The 21,328-nt window shown below is 40.6% G+C and overlaps 1 protein-coding gene across 1 annotated transcript in view; it reads right to left on the bottom strand.

The window, feature by feature from the left end:
* SYPL1 (synaptophysin like 1) overlaps window positions 1-20,661 on the bottom strand; it is a 363,534-nt gene extending 342,873 nt beyond the window's left edge. Inside the window, exon 1 of the mRNA XM_044087289.1 lies at window positions 20,413-20,661. Coding sequence (XP_043943224.1) covers window positions 20,413-20,481 — 69 coding nt within the window. The 5' untranslated portion in view covers window positions 20,482-20,661. The remainder of the gene's footprint in view (window positions 1-20,412) is intronic.
* Between the last annotated feature and the right edge of the window lie 667 nt (window positions 20,662-21,328).

Raw genomic sequence — 21,328 nt, 5'->3', positions numbered from 1 at the left:
TTTTACCTGAATTTATCCTAATTTCTTCTTTCTGTCCTAAATACATTCCATATTTCTTGCCATCTATCATCTCTCATTATCATCAGTCAATGGGGCATCACTCCTTACAAGCTGCTAACTAAAAACTAGCCCCCAGCTTATCTTAAACACTCAAATCCCAGGTCATTAAAATACTACCCATTTGTTCCTGACAACAAGAAGCTAGCAGCTCCAACCTGCCGATATTCTCTCTTGTTCTCCTCTTCCACGCTCCTCACCCTTTACTCCTTGATCTTGAGCCCCCCCCCCTTGCCTTGCACATTCCTCCGACTTTCTCTCTTTTCCAAACTAGACTCCCTCATATAGCCTTTGCCTTCCTGCCATTCTACTCTCTGCATAACCTGTGCCTCCCACTAAAGCCTCATTGTTTGGGTTCTTCCACTCCATTGCTAGAGACTCTCTCTGCACTTTTTCACTACCTGTTAACCACAGACGTTTGGGCTCTCTCCCGTTTCCCTAAAGCCTTCCTGCCTTGATCTCTCCCCCTCTGCTAACTCTACTCTTTGCTTTCCAGTATCCCCTCCATCCGCCTCTTCCCAGCCAGTAGCAATATCTTTCTTACCGATTGTTTTCTTGGCCTTTCTGGTCCCGGGTGTTAGCCCTGCTCCGTTCGCCTTGGCCTTTCTGGTCCCGGGTGTTAGCCCCGCTCCATTCGCCTTGGCCTTTCTGGTCCCGGGTGTTAGCCCCGCTCCATTCGCCCTTGCTACACTCAGGCTCTCTTTGCTCCCCTACCTTACCCCCATTACAATTTCCTTTATACCATCCCGTCCCTCCCTTCCCCCTTAACCATCCAATAGCTGTTAAGTTCCTGTCTTAGCTCTGACAACTATGTACCCACTCTCCCTTCCTTTCTCCTGTAACCTGATACAACTTTTTCAATACATCACTCCTTACTCTAAACTACTTCTGTAATCAAGAACCCCATCATATTATCCCACAATATAAAAATGAAACATCTTATTTCTATCCTATTCCTATTTCTCCTCTCAACCCAAACCTCATCACTTCCACCACCCCTAACACTACATTCCACAACCACGTACAACTCTGCAAACTTCACATCCTCCTCCTTCTGCTACATTTATCCTGCCTTATTTAAACCTCCCTAGCACATGTACACACAAACTACCCCAACTGCACACAATCCTTCCTAACTCTAAATCTCAAACCAAACTCTACAAACTACATTCACACTTCCCTCTACTCTCACTACCCACTACTAGCACACTGTTATCAGGAGATATACACCCCAACCATGGCCAAAACTCCCCACATCCCAGCCACCAACATCCCTCATCCTCCATCCCCCTCCTTCACCAAATAATTTTCAACCTCCCCTGCCCACTACAACTGGATCATCCCCCTCCAAACACCTTGCCATATACTCTCTAAATATTCAAAGCCTATCCAATAAAATCACTGACTTCCATGCCGGGATAACCCATACAACCCCTCACATCCTCACACTATCTGAAACCTGGCTTAAACCACATATTTCCAACAATGAAATTCTCCCACCAGGCTATAACGTATATTGCTCAGACAGATACCCAAAAAAGGTGGTGGAGGGTGGAGTCGCCATCCTCCATTCTAACAACCTCAATCTATCACCACTCCCCACAACAGTCCCCAACTTCCACCCAGCAGAACTTACAATACTCAACTGCCACCTCAACTTTCACAAGAAAATAGCTATTGCTTCCATCTATATCCCTTCCTGGAAACAATCTAAACACTCTTGAAAACATACTGTCCTGGTTTTCCCATAACATAACTTATGAAACCTCAACTTGGGAGATGTCAACTTAGACTAGTCCAAACTGAAAACTGACTCCTCTATAATCGGGACTGCCATACACTCACCAATTTAACACAATTCAACTGAAATCTATCTTCCATTGACTAGTCCTTCCTAAAAAATATCCCACTAGATGATGCAGTCAGCAGTTTTAATAACATCTTCCTGAATACCCTTAACTCCCTTGCTCCTTCTAGAAGGATTCGAACAAAATCCAATCATGCCCCATGGCTCTCTAAACAAACTAAGTCCCTCATGCTCAACAGAGATAAAGCCTGGACCAAAACCAAAGAATTATCCCTCCTTCACCACTATAAGCACCTCAGAAACCTTACTAAGAAACAAGCCAATGCAGATAAAAAGTCCTTATACAACTCTGGCCAACTTACTTACAAATCAAACCCTCAGAAATTCTGGACTACAATTAACAAAATTCTGTCCCCAGGCCATACATCAATACCCAGCCCCTTCCCCAACACAAGCCCTCTAGACACAGCTACCCTTCTTAACAATCACTTTATCAATACTATTCAGTCACTCATCCCATCAAACTGGAAGACTACTCCCCTGTCGACCCCACCCAACCTACCTGACAATCCTCCTTTCTCTCTACATCCTGTCTCCACCTCCTATATAAGACCTCTTCTTTATAAACTCAAACCCTGCTCTTCCTCCACAGATAATCTACCACCAATCTTGCTCAAACTAGCTGCAGACACCATAGCCTACCCAGTGTCCATATTAAATCAACAGATCTATACAAGAATCCACTGTCCCCACTCTCTGGAAATCCTTTTTCACCATTCCTCTGCACAAAGGCGGCAATTCTACTGACCCTTCTAACTACCAACCCATAGCCATCCTATCTCCCCTCGCTAAGATTTTTGAAAAATGTGTCCACTCCCAACTACCTGCTCCAACATAATCTCCTCACCCCCACCCAACACAGTTTTCGTCCCCACCACAGCACAACTACTGCCCTACTATCCTTTACCTATACCATTGCTGAGGCCCTGGACAAAAATAAACGTCTATCCTGTCTCTTCCTTGACCTCTCAAAAGCCTTTGATACAGTCTCACATCCCCTACTGCTATCTAAACTTGCTAATCTTAACCTATCTACCTCCATCCACACCTGGTTCTCTAGCTACTTAACTTGCAGGAAACAAATCAGTAAGATGGCTCTCTTCTACTTCTCCTTTTATACCTGTTCCAATAGGAGTTCCCCAGGGCTCCATCTTGGGACCCCTCCTCTTTAACATCTTTACTAATTACCTCCACACATCTTGTAAACAAATCACTCCTCATCCAATATGCTGACGATTCTACCCTCATCTTTATCTCTGACAGCATCTCCGAACTTCATACTCTTACCCCAACAGACATTCCTCTCTGCTGAACAGTGGCTAACCACCAACCTACTGATCCTCAACCCCAAAAAGGTGAAACTGTTACTTTTTCTTCCCCAGTCCAAAGACACCTTTACTATCACTTCCTCAAATAACACTATCATCAAACCCGAAACCCAAACTAAACTTCTAGGAGTCATCATCGATGATGAACTTAAGTTTAATACACACTTACTACACAGTATAAAAAAGACTCACCAGAAACTAGGTCTTTTGTAACAAAAGATACCAAACACCCAATGCTGGACTGTCCCTTGCCCAAGCTTTTCTCCTTCCCTCCCTTCTTTATGCTGCCCCTATATTTACCCATATCCAAACTACCTTAAACATACTTCAACAAACATACTGTAAGATAGCTAGATTTGTTACAAACTCGCCATATAATGCACACCACTGCCTATCCCTTAACTCCCTACACTGGCTCGAATTTCCCCACTTATTGCAGCTCTCTCAACTTCAAATGCCACATTCCCTTCTCTACAAACCTACATTCTGTCCTACCCTCTCTTCTCAATCTATTCTCATCCTCGTACCTCTAACCAACTACTACTACAAACCCACCAACCGAAAAAAAAAAAAAACATCGGCAAATACAATACCTCTACAAATCCTCCATTGCCCAAACATGGAACAAACTTCCCACGGACATCTGTTCCATCATTCACCCATCCCATTTTAAAGAAAAACTCAAGGCTCACCTACTAAAATCTGTCCTTGCCAAGCCCCAACTTGATAACTTTCCCCATACCCTACCTCATTACCCCCTTACCTCATTACCCCCTTTTTTCTTCAACTGATTTGACCAAATCATGCCTGTTTTTTTTTCTCCCCAAATCTCCGACACCTGCACTGACTAAACAAACCAGCAATGTAAATATGTAAATGTGTAATTACACTACTACCCTGTAATATAATACAGCTATACTGCTTTTAATTTTCTTCTTTTGATTTGTCTAATATCTATTGTTAAATCAATTTTTTCATATTTAACACTGTATAACTTTTCTTTAAGTAATATCATCTGTTAATGTAAATTGCTTGTAAAAGATCTACTTAGTGATTGTATTACTTCTATTGTAAACTGCTGTATTTCATGGAGCTTTTCTCCTCGGGCCGCCACTGAAAATGGGTCCCAAGCCCAGTTGGACTAACCCAGTTAACAACTGTCAATAAATAAATAAATCTGCCAAGATGCATACACAGTTGCTATGCTGGTTATTAAAACTCGTACATAAAATATCGTATTTACTATAACTACATATTCTGTGTTGAAATATAGAAAAAACTAAATGAAAACTCCAGCCAAGCTAGAACTTCCAATGAGTGACCTCCCAAACCTCCTGTAACAGAGGCACATGGGATATATGCAAATGACCCTTATTAACATCAGGTGTTTTGACTTTTACATTTGAAGTCGTTTTAATGGACAATATCAGGCCAATAACCCCACTAGCTATGGATATGCATATTTCGACCTTGTTACAACCTCGTCAGCATAGCATAACCAGAGTGTTCAACTAACCATAAGAAACAAGAGGTGAGGTTTGGGAGGTCACTCATTGGAAGTTCTAGCTTGGCTGGAGTTTTCATTGAGTTTTTTCTGATTGTTTTAATTGTGTTGAAATATAGCAACTTTTTGTTTCTAAAGGTGCCGCTTACTACATATTTGACAAGTGTGACTCATAGAATCATGTTCTTCCATTAAAATTCATGGTACTAGTATTATACTGATATTTGATAAGTACATTTCATATATTTTGCATGTTCTCCTTGGACATCAACTAAAATGGGTTACCCAAAAAATAAAAATACCAAAACAGAACAAAACTATGCAGCTCTGAGGTTTACCTTAAATTGTCGCAACACATGTATGCGACTCTTATTTACCAGACTTGGAAATGTCAGAAACTGCAAAGCCAGATGCTCAGAACAGTGAACCTGGTAGACAAAAAAAGTTGGCAAAGGAATGTCGACTTTATGCAAAACACCCGTCACTTCTGGATGTCTCAGATGACCATTATGCAGGGGTCAAGCCTCCCTGAACCCCATGTGAGGGGCTCCACCCTCCACACCCCCCCTAATTATATATATATACTAACTCCGAAATCACACTACAGTGAGGGAAATGGTACATGTCCTGATCGCCACTGTAGTGCAATCTCCACTTAATGACGAATTCCGAAATCACACTACAGTGAGGGAAAATCACACTACAGTGAGGGAAATGGTACATGTCCTGATCGCCACTGTAGTGCAATCTCCACTTAAAATGACGAATTCACAACAGCAAATGCACACTAGCACTATTGAGTTCGGCATTCTTCCGTTCGTTAAACCGAACTCTTGAAAACATACTTTCGCTCATCTGAGCGTCGAACTGCACCTCGACATTTTAAAGGTAAACCAGCTCTGGATAGGCATAACAAAACATGAATACAGAAAATGAAACCGTTTTCAGAAGAATAGTTAAAAAAAAAAATCTAGCATTATCTCTCTTCAACAGAGAGAACAGATGGATTATCTAATGCCTTGTCAGTATCTCTAGAAATGTGCGGCCTTGATGCACCAAATATATCATGCCACAACCTCAACTGTCTTGGGAAATTCATCAGATGACGCTGTTTTAGAATGCTTGACAGCTGAAGTTGGCTGGCTTCATGGCACACAGAACTGGAGGCATGACTACAACCCATCTGATTCAAATGGAAGACATGGCAAGAGGGGAGAAGCAATCACTGTCAGCTCACATATAATCTGATTTGTGTCTGGGAGGCAGGTATCTTATTACTATCCTTTAATGGGGACAATAGCCACCTCCAAGGGAAAAAGCAACAAGCACCCTGTGCTCTCTTGCACAACTTGCAGCAGTTGCCATAAGCACAGCAGCATGTTAGATGCACAGAGAAAACAAGGTGAGCTTACTAAGACAGCCCAACATTGGTCAACTCTTGTTCTCATCAGATGCTGCTATGACCAGCCAGAACAGGAGAAATGAATGGGTCAATGGGTGGTATAATGAGGCAGACTGCACCTGCAGTTAACAGTACAGTTGTGAAAAATGTTACCATTAGAGTAGATGCCCTTCTCTTCACTGTTGCAGTATTCTTTAAAGAAGGGATGCCTTGCCCCAGGTAGCCCATCGCTCGGCCAGTAAGGATAAGCTTAAAAAGGATATTGTTTGAACCATACAACACATTTATGCTCCTCACAAAGAACGTAGTGCATTAAAGGGAAGTAGGGGAACAACTACCCAGAATTGAATTGCCCCAAGAGAACAAAAAGGAGTCCATGCACATCAAGGGATTGGAGGGAGAGAACAAACACTGTAACAGCGAAGGTAAGGACATCTACTGTTATGGTAATATTTTACACAATTGTACTATGCCATTCTAAATCACTGTTGCAGTATTCCTTAAAGAAGGAAGAGTAACAAAGCTCAAGAAACAAAATGGGAGGTGAAGGCTGAGACGAGCCCTCAACAAACACACACAAAATGGTTTCAGCAAAACCTGCACTGGCCCTAGAAACCACATCCAGCTTAAAATGTTTAGTAAAGGTATGCATCGATGACCAAGTAGCAGGTTCATGGATGGAACTGGTGTCCACCCCTTGAAGAATACACCACAATAGGCAACAGCTCTAACAGAATAGAGACTTGCCATGAAAAGAATAACAAAAAAGAAAGGGCCTTGGATATACAGGAGGAGACTAACTCAAAAACCTGGGATGAAAAGTAACAAAACTGATCAGACTTAGGAATAGTCCTACTTTTATCCCAATTGTACCTGAGCTGTCTGTGCAAATCCAAGGTATGCAGGACCCTCTTTTAACTGACCGAGTTAGAAGGGAAAAAGGAAGGGACTCATACTAACTGATTTAAGGACACCTCATTTACCACCTCGGGCATAAAACAAGGATTAGTATGAAAGGACACCCTGTCCCTGTGAAAAAACAAAAAAAAAAAAAAAGAGGAATGACCATAACAGCCTGGAGCTCAGAAACCCTCCAAGCAGAAGTAAGAGCCAACAACAAAGCAGTCTTCCAGGTAGAGTGCTGCAAAGAAGAGAATGTGCGGGCTAAAAAGGGGCCCAAGCCAATTTTTTCAGAACAAAATTAAGGTCCCAAGGATGAGGAACAGATTTTTTGGAGGAGTAAAATAAAGGACTCCTTTAAGAAATTGTTTGACCTCAAAATGAGAAGTCAGAGGAGGGAACAGGGGCAGACAAGCAGAAGCAGCTGACAAATGGGTCTTTACAGAATAGGCCAAGCCAGACTGGAACAATTCACACCAATAAGAGAAGACCAGAGGGACCCTCACTGAAAAAGGGTTCTGGTTATGAGCATGGCATCAGACTGAAAATCATTTCCATTTGGACATGTAAGATTTTCTGGTTCATGGTTTTCTTGCTTTCTATAAAACCCTGAACACGTCCTCAGAAAAAAGGAACCTGAAAAGAGATCAAAACCCGATCATCCACAATGTCAGTTGCAGAGTAGACAAGTAAGGATGGACGAGAGACCCCTTGTCCTGTGTGAAGAGACCCCTTGTCCTGTGTGAAGAGATCCAATCAGCACAGTGATGACTGCCCCTGGCCAGGTGCATTAAGAGGGGGAACTAGAACTGTCTCAGCCAAAAGGGAGTCACTAGCAAGATTTTTTTGAGAGTCTAGCTGAATCTACAGGACTCTTGACAGTAGAAGAAGAGAGAAAGCATAAAGAAACCTCCCCTTCCATTGAAAGGCTAGGGAGTCAATTTTCCAGGCCAAATGGTATAGCACTCTGGAACAGGAGAGAGGAAGCTGACTGTTCAAAGTGGAGGCAAAAAGGTCTACCCCAGGAATACCCCACCGATGAACAATGTCCAGAAACACATCTCTATGAAGCATCCATTCTTGAGTCTGCATTTTAGACCTGCTCAAGAGAGTCTGCCAAACGATTGTGCTCCGAAAGAATGTATACTGCCTGAAGAGTTAACTGATAATTGAAAGTCACTTCCCAATTCTGAAGCTCCATCCTGCAAAGGAGGTAAGATTTTGTGCCCCCTGCTTGTTGACATACTACATCACTGTAATGTGGCCTGTGTACACCATAAAGGGGCCCAAACAGAACATGAGGGTGAAAAGCCTGAAGGGCCAGAATCAGTGCCCTGATCTCTCAGATTTCTGATGGGAAGCACAAAGACTCAAAGCTTTCAGGTGACCAAGAGATGCCCCCCACCCCACGTCTATGGCATCAGTGAACAGTTTGAGGAGGGACTGGAGGCTGAAAGGGCCTGCCTGTGTTGAGAGCAAACTGTCAAATCCACAACCTGAATTCTTTCTTGAGACAGGGAAGAACAGGTGCACAAAGTCAGGGGGTGATGATGCTGCAGCATAACTGACTTGTGGTACCATTGAAACATCTGCATATGCAGTCTGGCAAGAAGAAGCCTCAGAACCAAAGTGGCCTGAAGAAACTCCATGGCTGTCACGGCAGTCAGGATAAGAAGAAACTGAAATAAGGCCGCCAATGACAATACAATACCTTTGGAGTCAGAAGAGAGGCCAACACTGGCACAGTCCTAATCCTGCAACCCAGATACATATGATCCTGATCCTGAGAAGGAGTCAAGACAGACTTTTGGAAGTGGATAGCAAACCCCAGACTTTGAAGAAGAGAAGGTGAACTGCAGATCCTGCAACAACTGACTGAGAAAAGGCACCTGAAGCAATAGGTCATCTAGACAAGAAAACTCTGAATGCCTTGAAGCCTGTAGAAGACAATCGCAGGACCTAGGTATTTCGTGAATACCCTTGGGGCAGTAGAGAGGCCAAAGGGCAAAGCAGACTGAAAATTAAAGGAAGACACAGAGAAACGAAAAGCTTCCTGCAGAGAGACTGAACAGGGATAAGATAAGCATTTTTCAGATCAAAGACACCAGAAAAGCCTGGGGTAATAAAGGAAAGAAAGTTAGAAGAGTAAGCATCTGAAAAGAAGGGATCTCGAGAAAGGTGTTCAGCCAGGAGAGATCCAATAAATAAGTCAAGATCCAATAAATAAGTATAAAGTACCCGCCCTTTCACGGAACCAGAAACATCTTGGAATAACCCCCCCCCACTTGTGAAGGGGTGACAGGTTGAATGATCCTTTGGTTCAGAGATTCCAGAACCTCTGGGAAATGAGGAAGTTACAGAATCACAGAAAAAGAAGGGAGAGATTTCCATATCATGAAGTAACCCTGACAAATGATAGAAAGGACCTAAGAGTTTGAAGTGATGAGACACCAATTTAGAAGACAAAGGGAGACCTGAACAGAGGAACCTGATCTAATGGCAGGAGACGAACTGTCAAAGAGAAGCAGGCTCATCAGATAAGGGAGGTGAGAAGCCTTAGCAGAGGGGGCCCGGCTCCCACCCTTCCTGCCCTTATGGGCTTAGCAGTGTTGCCTATGAACAAAAGCAGATCCAAAAGGATAACTCCTCTGGAACTTAGGGATAGGAGAGATGTTTAAGGTCTTGCAATGCCTTTCCCTTGAAGAGACAAACAAATCATCATCAGCAGTCCCAAAAAAATAATTATCCAAAGGAGCATCCAACAACTTGAACTTAACATCCTCATGAAGAGACTGGAGACAAAGCCAAGAAAAATGCCTTATGATGGACCCAAAAGTTGTGGCCCTAGAAGAGGAGTCAGCAGCATCATAGCACTTAGACTGGTGAGTCACTTGAAAAGCAGAAGCTAAAAAAGATAAGGCAGAGGATTTGCCATCAGAATCAGGGAGGGCAGAGATAACCTGACAAGCCTGAGCAACTAAGGCCAGAGCATACCTGGTCATGTGGGTCTGGTAATTAATAGCCCTAAAAGCCAAAGTAGAAGCAGTGTAAACTTTATTGCCAATCCTCTCAATTGCCCTGCTATCCTTATCAGAAGCCAAAAAGTTTGGAAAATGGTAAAAGTTTAGAAGGCTGGTCAGAAGAAAGTGACACCACAGCAGGATCAGCAGAAGGACATTTAAAAAAGAACAGACAATACTCAGGAACCTTACTACCAGGTTTCTAAGGAGCAGGAGGCGGAGAACAAGAAAACTTGAAGCAGCAGTGAAAGTATCTAACAAGGCAACCAACACAGGAGGAACTGCTGACGGTTTAGGATTATCCACCTGAAGCACTTCTAATATATTATCTGAATATCTGATACTTGAGAAGAATTCCATCATCCTTGCAACTGTGCCCCCAATTCCTCGAGAGGAAACTCTACATCAGAACCATAAGCCAAAGGCATCTGTGAAGTACAGGACAAAGATGCATCACCAGACAGGGAATCCTCATCTAAGGAATCAGGTTCCCTAAACAGTTTAGGAGGAGTAGAAATTCAAGGAGGAGCAGGTACTGAAACCCCCTGAAGATGCTTTAGGGCCATTAAGGCAGAGAACAAGTCCTGTAAACTCTTGCCATTCTTTTTGAGGATCCATAGGACAAGGTGAAACATGCAACAGTTTCTAATATACAACAAATGCTAAGTAGATGTTAAGAAAAACAACTCGTAGTCAAGTATATCCTCTTTAATTGCAAAACACTCTTATAATAAGCCTTCAAGGAGTAAATTTACATTGTTATTAACTAATTTTATACTCACTGATATCCAAATAAAACATTCAATCAATTAAAATGATCTAAAAATACACATTTGAACAATTTAATTTAAAGACATCTTGAATTACAAAACACTCATTGTTAAGACCTTGTAGGACCAAAGTCCCAAACTTCAAAATAAAAACTGTCTCTTTATATAATAACCTATTTATTTTATTATTCAAGAAGAAAGTCCCTTCTTTCTTTGATGTCCCTAATATGTTGCAACAGTCTAGTTTTAAACATTCTCTTCGTCTGACCTATATAAAATTTATTACATCCACATTTTATCGCATAAATTACACTCACTGTTAGGCAATTAAATGCTGCAACAGCCTTTACATTATTAATAACAGAAAAAGCACCAACAATATGTTTACAACGAAAAAATCTGCTACCTATGAATTGAATGTGTCGTGTTAACGTATCTGTTTGTCTGCTGAATTTAGTTTGAACTAACATATCTTTGAAACCAGTCCCTCTCTTATAAGAAAATATTAACCTATGTTCTGCCAAACCTTCCAACTCTTGAAACTTTATAAAGTATTATTGGCAATTTTTATTAATGTGTTTAACTGCCTCACTGAGTATATTAAAATGCTAGAACTACAAAGAAATTTTTATTAATACCTTTTTATATGTACTTCTATTATCTTTTGGTAGTCTAATAACCACTGCATATCCCACATTTCTGACTCTGTTCATACCATTATCTACATTATTCATATCATATTTTCTATTTTCGAAAATTTCTGTTCTTAATAGTTCAATTTTCAAAATCATCATCATTACAAATCCTGGATAGCCTTAGAAATTCACCATAAGGTAACTCTAATGTGCGAGTTGGATGACAACTATTGCCTGTCATAAATTGATTTACTACATCAAACTTTGTGTAATTTGGTGACAACCCATTTTCTAGAAATACCTTTTAACACTATATCTAAAAAAGGAATTTCTGTGCCCCACTGTAAACCATCAAATTTGAGGTCAAATCTATTTCCATGCAATCCATCACAAATTGCTCAATAAATTCTGACCCTCCATCACAAAAAAAAAAAACGAAATCTACGTATCGGTAATATAATTCTACATATAGTTTAAAAAAAAATGTGTATAGATATATTCAGTCTCTACCATTCCCATAAACAGATTTGCATACAAGGGGGAAAATGACAAACTCATTGAGGTTCTTTGTAATTGATACATTAAAAAATAATTATTTTTATTTTGAAGACATAAACAAAAACCAATTAAATCCACAACGTAATGTGCCACTGGGTTGTCACCTAGACATAGTCCGAGGGTTTCCATGCCAAAATTGTTTGATATTAGTATACAGGCTTTTTACATCCGATGTCATCCAAAACATGCTGTCTTTCCATAATACTTTATCTAGCTTACTTATAAAATATACAGAGACTTTAATATATGATTGAAGATTAACTACTTCTTTTAACAGATTTTTATGCAGTAGAACTCCTAAATTATGCAGAAAGTATTTCCTGGCTAAGACTATTGGTCTCCCTGGTGGATTTATCATTTGTTTATGCACTTTCAGTAAACAATAAAAATATGCATTATCTGACTTTTTATAAGATAACTTCTTATCCACATCTAAATCAGACCAATAGCCCAATCTATACCCCTTATTTATTAAATCCTTATATTTAAAGTTTAGCTTCTTCTAACTTAGCTGTTGTCATTTCATAAACATCTTTAACATGAAGTAAATCATAGCACATTTTACTATATTGTAAGTAATGCATCACTACAATTTTATTTCCCTTATCTGAAGGTTTGACTACCAATTCTCTTTGCTCTGAGAATTTCTTTAAAGACATCCATTCTCTCTTTGTTAAATTATAAATAACATTTTTCTTTTTAAATTCAATAACATTTCTGTTTCAAATTCTACCATAGAATGAAATTTCTTTATACCTTCATGCATAAACGGTAACATTTCACTTTTAATATCTGAAGTTTCCAAGTTAAAATACGCATTCAGTTCACTTTCACTTGAAACAGTATCAGACATATCATCACACTCAACATCACTACATTCATTGTCAAAAAAACATTTCAGCGTCGGTAGGCTGTAAACCTTGTTTTACTTGAAAAAAATATACCATAAATGCACTTTACGTATCATCCTAAAGAACTCTATTTAAAAAAAATGTAACCTAGGTATTACAGTGGGTACAAATTTTAAACCATGCTGGAGAACAGCTAACAAGTTTTCATCCAACACAATTCCTGATAAATTCAACATCAACTGTCTAGTGTCAATTTTATCAGTACCATTTAGTCCTTTTTCTTTTATTGTTCCATTGCTGATCCCCCTTAGTCTGTTCCCGTTGCTGTTCGGCATAATTCCGTTTCCTCGGCTGATTAGGTTCCCAGTTGGGACAAAAATTATTCTTCATATATTGTGGATTTTTAGGTTGTGGAAGGGCAGGATATATAGTCAAGTCTTCTACAACACTCTGGCCCCGACTAGTATCCGCTGAGGATGTCTCTCCTTCCGTATCTGCTCCTCCTTGTTTTTCTAAACAAACGCAAGATCTAGCTTTCTTATTGGACAACCAAAAAAAGGCAGTGCCATTCTCAGTCTTTTAAGTCTCTCTTTAGTTTATGTAATTTTTGTTCACACAATTTCTTTTCTAATATTACCAGTTTGTTTTGAATATCCAAGTTCAAACTTTGTTTTATCTACCAAAGTCAACAAGTCATTACATACTGTACTGATATTTTTTAATGCCTAAAAGTTTTACTTCATCACGTTCCATTAATATTTTGGTCCATTCTACAGCACAGTGATGTGCGGCAGCTTCCCACCTCTGTTTAAACACTTTTTCACAAGATTTAGTTAAGTTGAAGGGTAAAGAAGGAAATTTCAAAGCTCTAAGTCCCTTCAGAGCTATATCTAGTTCCAAATATCACTGCAAACTCATTCTATTGTAATGACTTGCCGTTTCTAATGGCTGTTCTAAATTTGTTAAGCAGGACTTTAGCTTCACACGAGAAAGCAGTGGAACGCTTACCCACATCCACAAACGAATTTGAAGAACATTTGCTTCAGGTTTCTAAGATCCTTTCCCAAACTGGAGTGGGTAGCCCTTCACCACTGCCGCTAGCCGATGCCACAATTTCCGCCTGGTCACCTTCTCCAACAGATCTCACAAAAGTGTCAATGGTTAACTGGGATGAATTCAGAGACTCTTCTCTGAATACACGTGGTAAATTTATCCCTGGATCACTCGACATACCACAGAATATCCGATACACAACAAACGCTGAGTAGATGTTAAGAAAAACAACTCGTAGTCAAGTATATCCTCTAATTGCAAAACACTCTGGCATCTCAGCTTATAACAAGCCTTCATCTCGGCTTATAACAAGCCTTCAAGGAGTAAATTTACATTGTTATTAACTCATTTTATACCCACCGATATCCAAATAAACATTCAATTACCTAAAAACTATGCATTTGAACAATTTAATTTAAAGACACATCTTGAATAACAAAACACATTTCAAACAACGCTCATTGTTAAGACCTTGTGGGACCAAAGTCCCAAACTTCAAAATAAAAACTCTCTTTATATAATAACCTATTTATTATTCACATTTTCTATATTTATTTGTTCTAATATTGTAGCTGTTAAATCTTAGGATCACTAGCATGATGCAATTTAAAATGCTGAGCCAAGGGACTTTCTTCTTTCTTAGCTTTAATGTCCCTAATATGTTTGCAACAGTCTAGTTTTAAACATTCTCTGTGTCTGACCTATATAAAATTTATTACATCCACATTTTATCGCATAAATTACACTCTGTTAGGCAATTAAATGCTGCAACAGCCTTAAACCTAACATTATTAATAACAGAAAAAGTACTAACAATATGTTTTCAACCTAAACATCTGCCAAAGAGGAAACTCAGGGTTAACAGACTCCTCTACATCAGAACCATAAACCAAAGGCATCTGTGAAGAATAGGACAAAAATGTCTCACCAGACAGGGAATCCTCATCTAAGGAATCAGGTTCCCTAAACAGTTTAGGAGGAGTAGTAGTCCAAGGAGGAGCAGGTACTGAAACCCCCTGAAGAGGCTTTAGGGCCATTAAGGCAGAGAACAAGCCCTGAGTAAACTCTTGCCATTCCTTTTGAGGATCCATAGGACACGGTGAAACATGCTACAGTTTTTGTCTTTTCTTGGAAGGGACATCACCCCTGACATATACCAGAGTTTCAGACCAATGGCGAGATTCAAGGAGAACACCCAGAACTTCCTCTCTGACCAATATCTGCAGAATCCCTGTAGGACAATCAACCATGGTTCCCTCGATGTTCAGAGCAGACACTTGCAAAGCCTCAGAAAATGTGCAAAAAGACTGATCTATGCCAGCCTCTGGCAGGGTCACGGCAGAGGAATCCGAAATACAAAGCAAATGACCTACAGAGCTACTACCGGATTCTAGAGGGGCATGTGGTGGAGACTGGACAGCTAAAGAATCTTGCCAAGATTTCTTGGCCTTCTTCCTACCAAGCAGAGTACCTCAAGGTTAAAGGATTCCACCATGGTACCCTAGGATAACTGTCTAAGTAGTTAGTTTTCAAGATAAATGACCAACGAAGACAAATGGCTTCAGAGTGTCTTAGGCACAAATGCCTTACAGATACTGCAAGAGGTATGGTTGTGGATAGCACCCAAACAAAAAACACTGCTTTTGACAATCCTTATGGGGAATCTGTCTCCCACACTGACATTTTTCCCTCTTGGATGACAATCTCTAGATAGTGATAAAAAATAGAAGACCAAGAAAGGAAACTTAAAAAGAAAAACCCCAAGGGGACACTCTGGTGTTGCTAAAAAATCAGAACAACAAAGTGTTCAAACCAACTGGCGACAAAAGAAGTTCTGGTTAGTTGCATCCATACGTCATTTTTATGCCGTATATTCTGTGTGAAGAGCATAAATGTGACATACGGCACAAACAAGATCCTTTTCAGGCTTATCCATACTGGCCAAGTGATGGGCTGCCAGGGGTGAGACATCTCTTCTTTAAGGGATACTGCAACAGTGACATAGGATGACATCTTTTGATGACTGCTGCTCCTTCCTCTGTACACTGCTATTAAAAGTTTATGATGAATGCTAACTCAAGGGAAGAATGTCTGCCTAGCCAGCACATCTGGAAGAGAGCTAAAAATTTGTACAGTAAGGCGGAGCAGGATACTACAGACATAAGATAAAAGACAGCTAAATAACCTAAATAAAAAAAACAGCTAAATAACCTAAAAAAGAAAACAGCAACACTACATATCAAAGTCTATCTGGTACTAGCAAGTGTCTGCAAAGTGAAAGTTCCGGTAAGGAAAACTGGTTGCAACTAGTGACATCATCTTGTACAGGAAAGAAGACTTGACTGTTTTGTAAGACACATAATAAAAAAAAAATCCATTCAATCAAGCTTAAATGGGTCGAATCAAAACACTGATTAAAACATCTAGCACCACAACCCAAACAATGTTGTCATAAAAATAGTGGTAAATGGTAACGCTAAACTCCCCTTCCATCAACTGGGAAAACTATTCAAGTACCAATGTACAGCCCCCAGCACTTTCTGGGCTTAATCAATTCCAATGCCCTGGACCAGCTCATTCTGACCCCGACTAGAAGAAGCAACGTCCTCAACCTGGGAGACCGTTGCTCCATACCTATAGAGTCAATTCCTCCCTGGTTAAATCTGACCACAAACCGATCACCATGGATCATACACCAATGCACTGCACGAGCATGTACACAAATGCGTGGACCTGGTCATACCAAATACAACTTAACACACTCTCCTCCAAAAAACAGAAGCCAATCTGGTGGACCCCCGCCATCAAACTCTACAACAGAAGGAAGAAACTCTTGCAGAAAAAAAAAATGAAGTCACAACAATAGAAAACCTCCTTTAATCAGTCTCAACAAAAGCTGAGACCCCTTATCAAATCCTCTAAAGCCAGCTATGAAGACAGAATTGTGACGGACACCAAAAACAACCACAAAGCCTTCTATAGCTATATCAAAAATCTCAAAAGCAATACCCAGATTTGCTCAGAGTTATTGCACAATGGCACCTCCTATACTGAGGCAATAGATATAGCCAACATACTGGCCGACAGATTCAGTGTCAGCTTTACCCCCCAAGGGCCCTATCACAATACCAAAAGAAAGCCTGGTACCCACTATTTCTGTGGCACAAGTAAAAGCTGCATTGTCCAAAGCCAAGAATAGTGTTCATGGGACCTGATGATATCCCTGTCTGTTTTGTAGCTCATGTAGGATGCAAACTGCCACCACATCTGTATGCCATACTCAATCACAGCCTTACCTCAGGCCATGTCCCTAACAAATGGCGCACTGCTACAGTCATCCCGATCCATAAAGGGGGAGCAACTACAGACCCTGGGAACTATCGCCCCATTAGTTTGAAGAGTCTGGTATGCAAGGCTATGGAGCGCATCATCATGGACCTGCTTAAAGATACAGACAATCTCCAAACTCTTGGCCCCACACAGTTTGGCTTTGTCAAGGTGAGATCCTGCCTGCTGAACCTGGTTGACTTCTTCGAGGCAGTCACCAAGGCTGTGGATGAGGGTAAGGCATTGCATACAGCCTACCTCGACCTGACCAAGGCCTACAATACCATTCCTCACTCGGGTATCATTGATAAACTCACCAAACTAGGCATTAATCCTTTTATCACTAGGTGGGTTGCCAATTGGCTCACAGACAGGACCCACAGAGTCAAAGTTGCGGATTCCAAGTCAGACTGTCGACCATTTACGAGTGGAGTCCCACAGGGCTCAATCCTGGGCCCTCTGGTTTGGTCCAGGCCAAAACAGAAGGACTCTGGCTGACCAAGTTCGCTGCTGACTGCAAGCTAGGAGTCATTATCAACTCCCCAAAGTAATGCAGACATCCTACAAAAGTGCCTCTCCAAGACTAATGACTGGTATCAGCACCATGGCCTGAACCTTAACGCCAAAAAATGCTCATCATCCCCTTTGGAAAAAAACTCAGTTCCCACGAATTACCACATTGATGGGAGCCCAGTGAAGGGGCCATAAGAGATCTAGGCACCCAGGTTAACAGCCACCTCACACCTTCAACCACCACATTGGCACTGTGGTCAGAAAGTCCTTCTACGTGGCACATTTTATAATCAAAGGTTTTGTATCCAGGAAGAAAGAGGTCATCATCCCTCATTAGACCCAAACAACAAATATAACTCCCCATTTGGCATACACCTGACCAGACACCTACAACAGCTGGAGAAGCCACAAAAGTACCCCACAAAAAGGATCCTAGGCCTTAAACACATCCTACATGGACAGACTCAAGAAACTTCAGCTGCTCTCAGTCTCTTATCGTCTACTTAGAGGTGATCTCTGCTTCACTTACAAAGTCATGTCTGACCCAGCCCTACTTGAAATCCTACACCTAAAGAAATCTCAATCCCCCAGTGTCACACACTCCAGAGATCACAACCTCATTACCACAATGAACAGAACATGCTGGAGAGACAGGTTCATCTCCCAAAGACTGCCCATAGTCTGAAATAAGTTTCCCATTCAGATCAAGCAGAGCACCTCGCTGGCCCTCCTCAAGAGAAATCTTGACGAGTGGATGAGTAACAGAAAGTTCACTCCAGGGATCATTCCAGTTGCCTTACTGGATAGGGGCACTGTGAACTAACATCGGGTGGCACAGTGCCTGGGCAATTTTTTTGGGCTAAGCTTGTAAAGGCTCCAAGGCCATTAGCCTAGTACACACCTATGAATAAGAATGCGCCCTCAGAGTTGAGGGCCAGCAGATAAGGACGGGTTGTGTGTTAAGTCATCATACTGCAAACTCAATGAAAAAGTAGCTTTTTTATGTGCATACTGTGTTTTGCTATTTAAACAAGAAAAAAAAAAAAAAAAAAGTATACCACTGTTAATGGGCACCTTTATAAATGTGCAAGCTTGCCTACAGCACAGTGGGGCCGTGATCAAGTACTATTTAGAATTTCTAAAACTAGTGGCCAATTTTAAACACGTTTCAATGTGCCTGGCTGATTCTCAGGCAAGCAACCTGTTCTAACCAATCAATAACTGAACCCATACCACTAATCACTAACTGGTTCTCTGCTTTATCTGCTTCTTCAGAGCTTTCTACTCTATCTCAGGCCATACTTTTTCATTGTCCAACTCCCGACTCCCAATTTCTCTCCTGCATGAATATTACTGTATTTACATGAATGCTTGGTGCTTTAACTAGTTTTAGATTACTGGATGATAGAAGATTTTAGCCAACACAAAAGATGTATAACCAAATTTTCTGTACTTGTATAATCTTTGAAATATTGTACTTGAATCTCTTGCTTTTACTTTTGTGCCTTCCACAACCAGGTCATGGCTGAAAAGTGTCAAAGGACCAGCCCATCTCGACTCAGTTAAAGAACGAAGAAAATAAATAAATAAAAAATCAAGTAAAACAGTTAAAACAATATTCACATGAACAGTTTAACAGCAGGGAAGCTGTCTGTGCAGCCCTGTGCAAAGTTAACGCAGCACCAGCTCCCTATATTAAAAAGGCATATACATGTGTGGTATGTCACCGTCACACCACACACATTATACTACAGAGTGGTTGGATTCTATTTCAACAGCTATTTCAGATTTAAAATCCCAAAAGATGCAGTGAAAAAAACTCACTTTTAAATGCTTATAGTATTCGACATTTAAACAATTGCAACTTGGTAAGAAACCACTTACGCATAATATTACTGACGCGGCAGAGTGGGGGTCAAGTACAGTTATCATCTTATAAAACTGCTTTTCAATATGAAGTAGTTTGCACTGTGCTTGGCTTAGTTGGCTACCTCTCATGCAAGCCAGCAGAATGGTTAATGCGTTGTTCACATGATCAGGTTACATTTTACAGCAAAGAGAGTACTTCGTACCATTCCAAAAGTTAACATCTGTATGTTGTCTACTCAAACTTGTGCAAAATGAAAGTAGCACCAGCTCCCCAGACTACAAAGGCATAGCAAATGTAAACACCGCAGGTGTTGTAAGTCAGTGTCACACTACATAGGTTCGCTGCACTCCAGACTGGCCGCATTACATTTACACAGCAAATTTAAACCTAAAATTCTGGAATATGCATTCAGAAAAGCATTTTATAAATGAAATATATCTTTTCCATGCAAAAAACGTCTGTACCGAACTATGTTAAAAGCATCATGACACTGCTTGTTGTGGTCATCAAGAAACACGGGTTCAAAATAAATGTTAGTAATAGCATTTTTCTACAAAAGACATTAAATTCCAGTCTACGGACGTTAGGCAAGAAAGGTAAGACCCGAAAAAGTAGAGTTCAGATCGTAACACCAGGCCAAGATTAACTCTTGGTAAGTATAAAAGTATCTCTGGATCAGAAATCCGGTATTATTTTAATTTCACTAAACAGGCCTTCAATAGTCACGCGTAATAGTTCTCAGACTACTTTTACTTACCCACTCCAAAACTTTAATGAATCCTATAGGTTCCTTTAGAGGGTCAAAACTCAAATGAAACGGTGCCATCTCTTACTATATTAACAAAAAACAACAACTGAAACACTCGGTCAAAATCGTTAAATCACGTTCGGAGTGAAAAAAAAAATAAAGACGTTTCAAGACACTTTCAACGATCGCCTAGCGTTATGACAAGAGCGATCAATAGTACCAGCCCCTCCCCACCTGTATGAGTGCGCGCGGTTCCGTGTCTGACTGGTTTGGTTACTCTCTGCTTCCGTGCTTCAGATTCGGTGGGTGTGATACAATTTTGTAGGACGCTTGGAAGTTGTTGGCAAATACAGTTTGTTTCTCTGTTTTCTGATTAAACATAGCTAGCAAACTTGTTATCTTTAAACCAAAGGATGGTTAAAGTGTTAGTGATGTTAAGGTTAGAAGTTAGGAATTCGAATTAATTTTCTGAAGTAAAAGAAGTCTACAACTGAAGTTATTTATTGAGTTTAATTCACTATCTTTTCTCCCAGAGGAGAACCAGCAAAATTGTGAGCCGAAATCGAGGACAGTTGAGATGGTCTCTAGGCTGTGATCGAACTGCGCAATGATGGTCATGCAATTTACCTCCTTTGGGTGACTTAGAACTCGGGGTGTCTTTCATCTCTATTTTCCTTGCAGTCTCACTATGCCTATTTTGTAAAAGAAGGTTTGTAGAATTGTATGTCCATTGTCACACGCTCACCCTCGAGCTCTGGAGTGCTGAATCAGCGTACTGTTCCCTGTCAGAACTGATTTCAGTTGCAAATTGCATTTGTTTATTGGTCATTGTGCTTACACTTCTTTGTATGAGACTGAGAATATACTCTCTTTATCAGCATTAAAACACAACACAGTGGTTTTCTTGTAATATGTTTTGGCTTGG

The sequence above is a fragment of the Protopterus annectens genome, chromosome 11.part0 (assembly GCF_019279795.1).
Source record: "Protopterus annectens isolate FY-2018-M chromosome 11.part0, PAN1.0, whole genome shotgun sequence".
Taxonomy (NCBI): Eukaryota; Metazoa; Chordata; order Ceratodontiformes; family Protopteridae; genus Protopterus; species Protopterus annectens.
The sequence above is the reverse complement of the archived record's forward strand: the minus strand, read 5'-3'. Positions and strand labels throughout refer to the sequence as shown.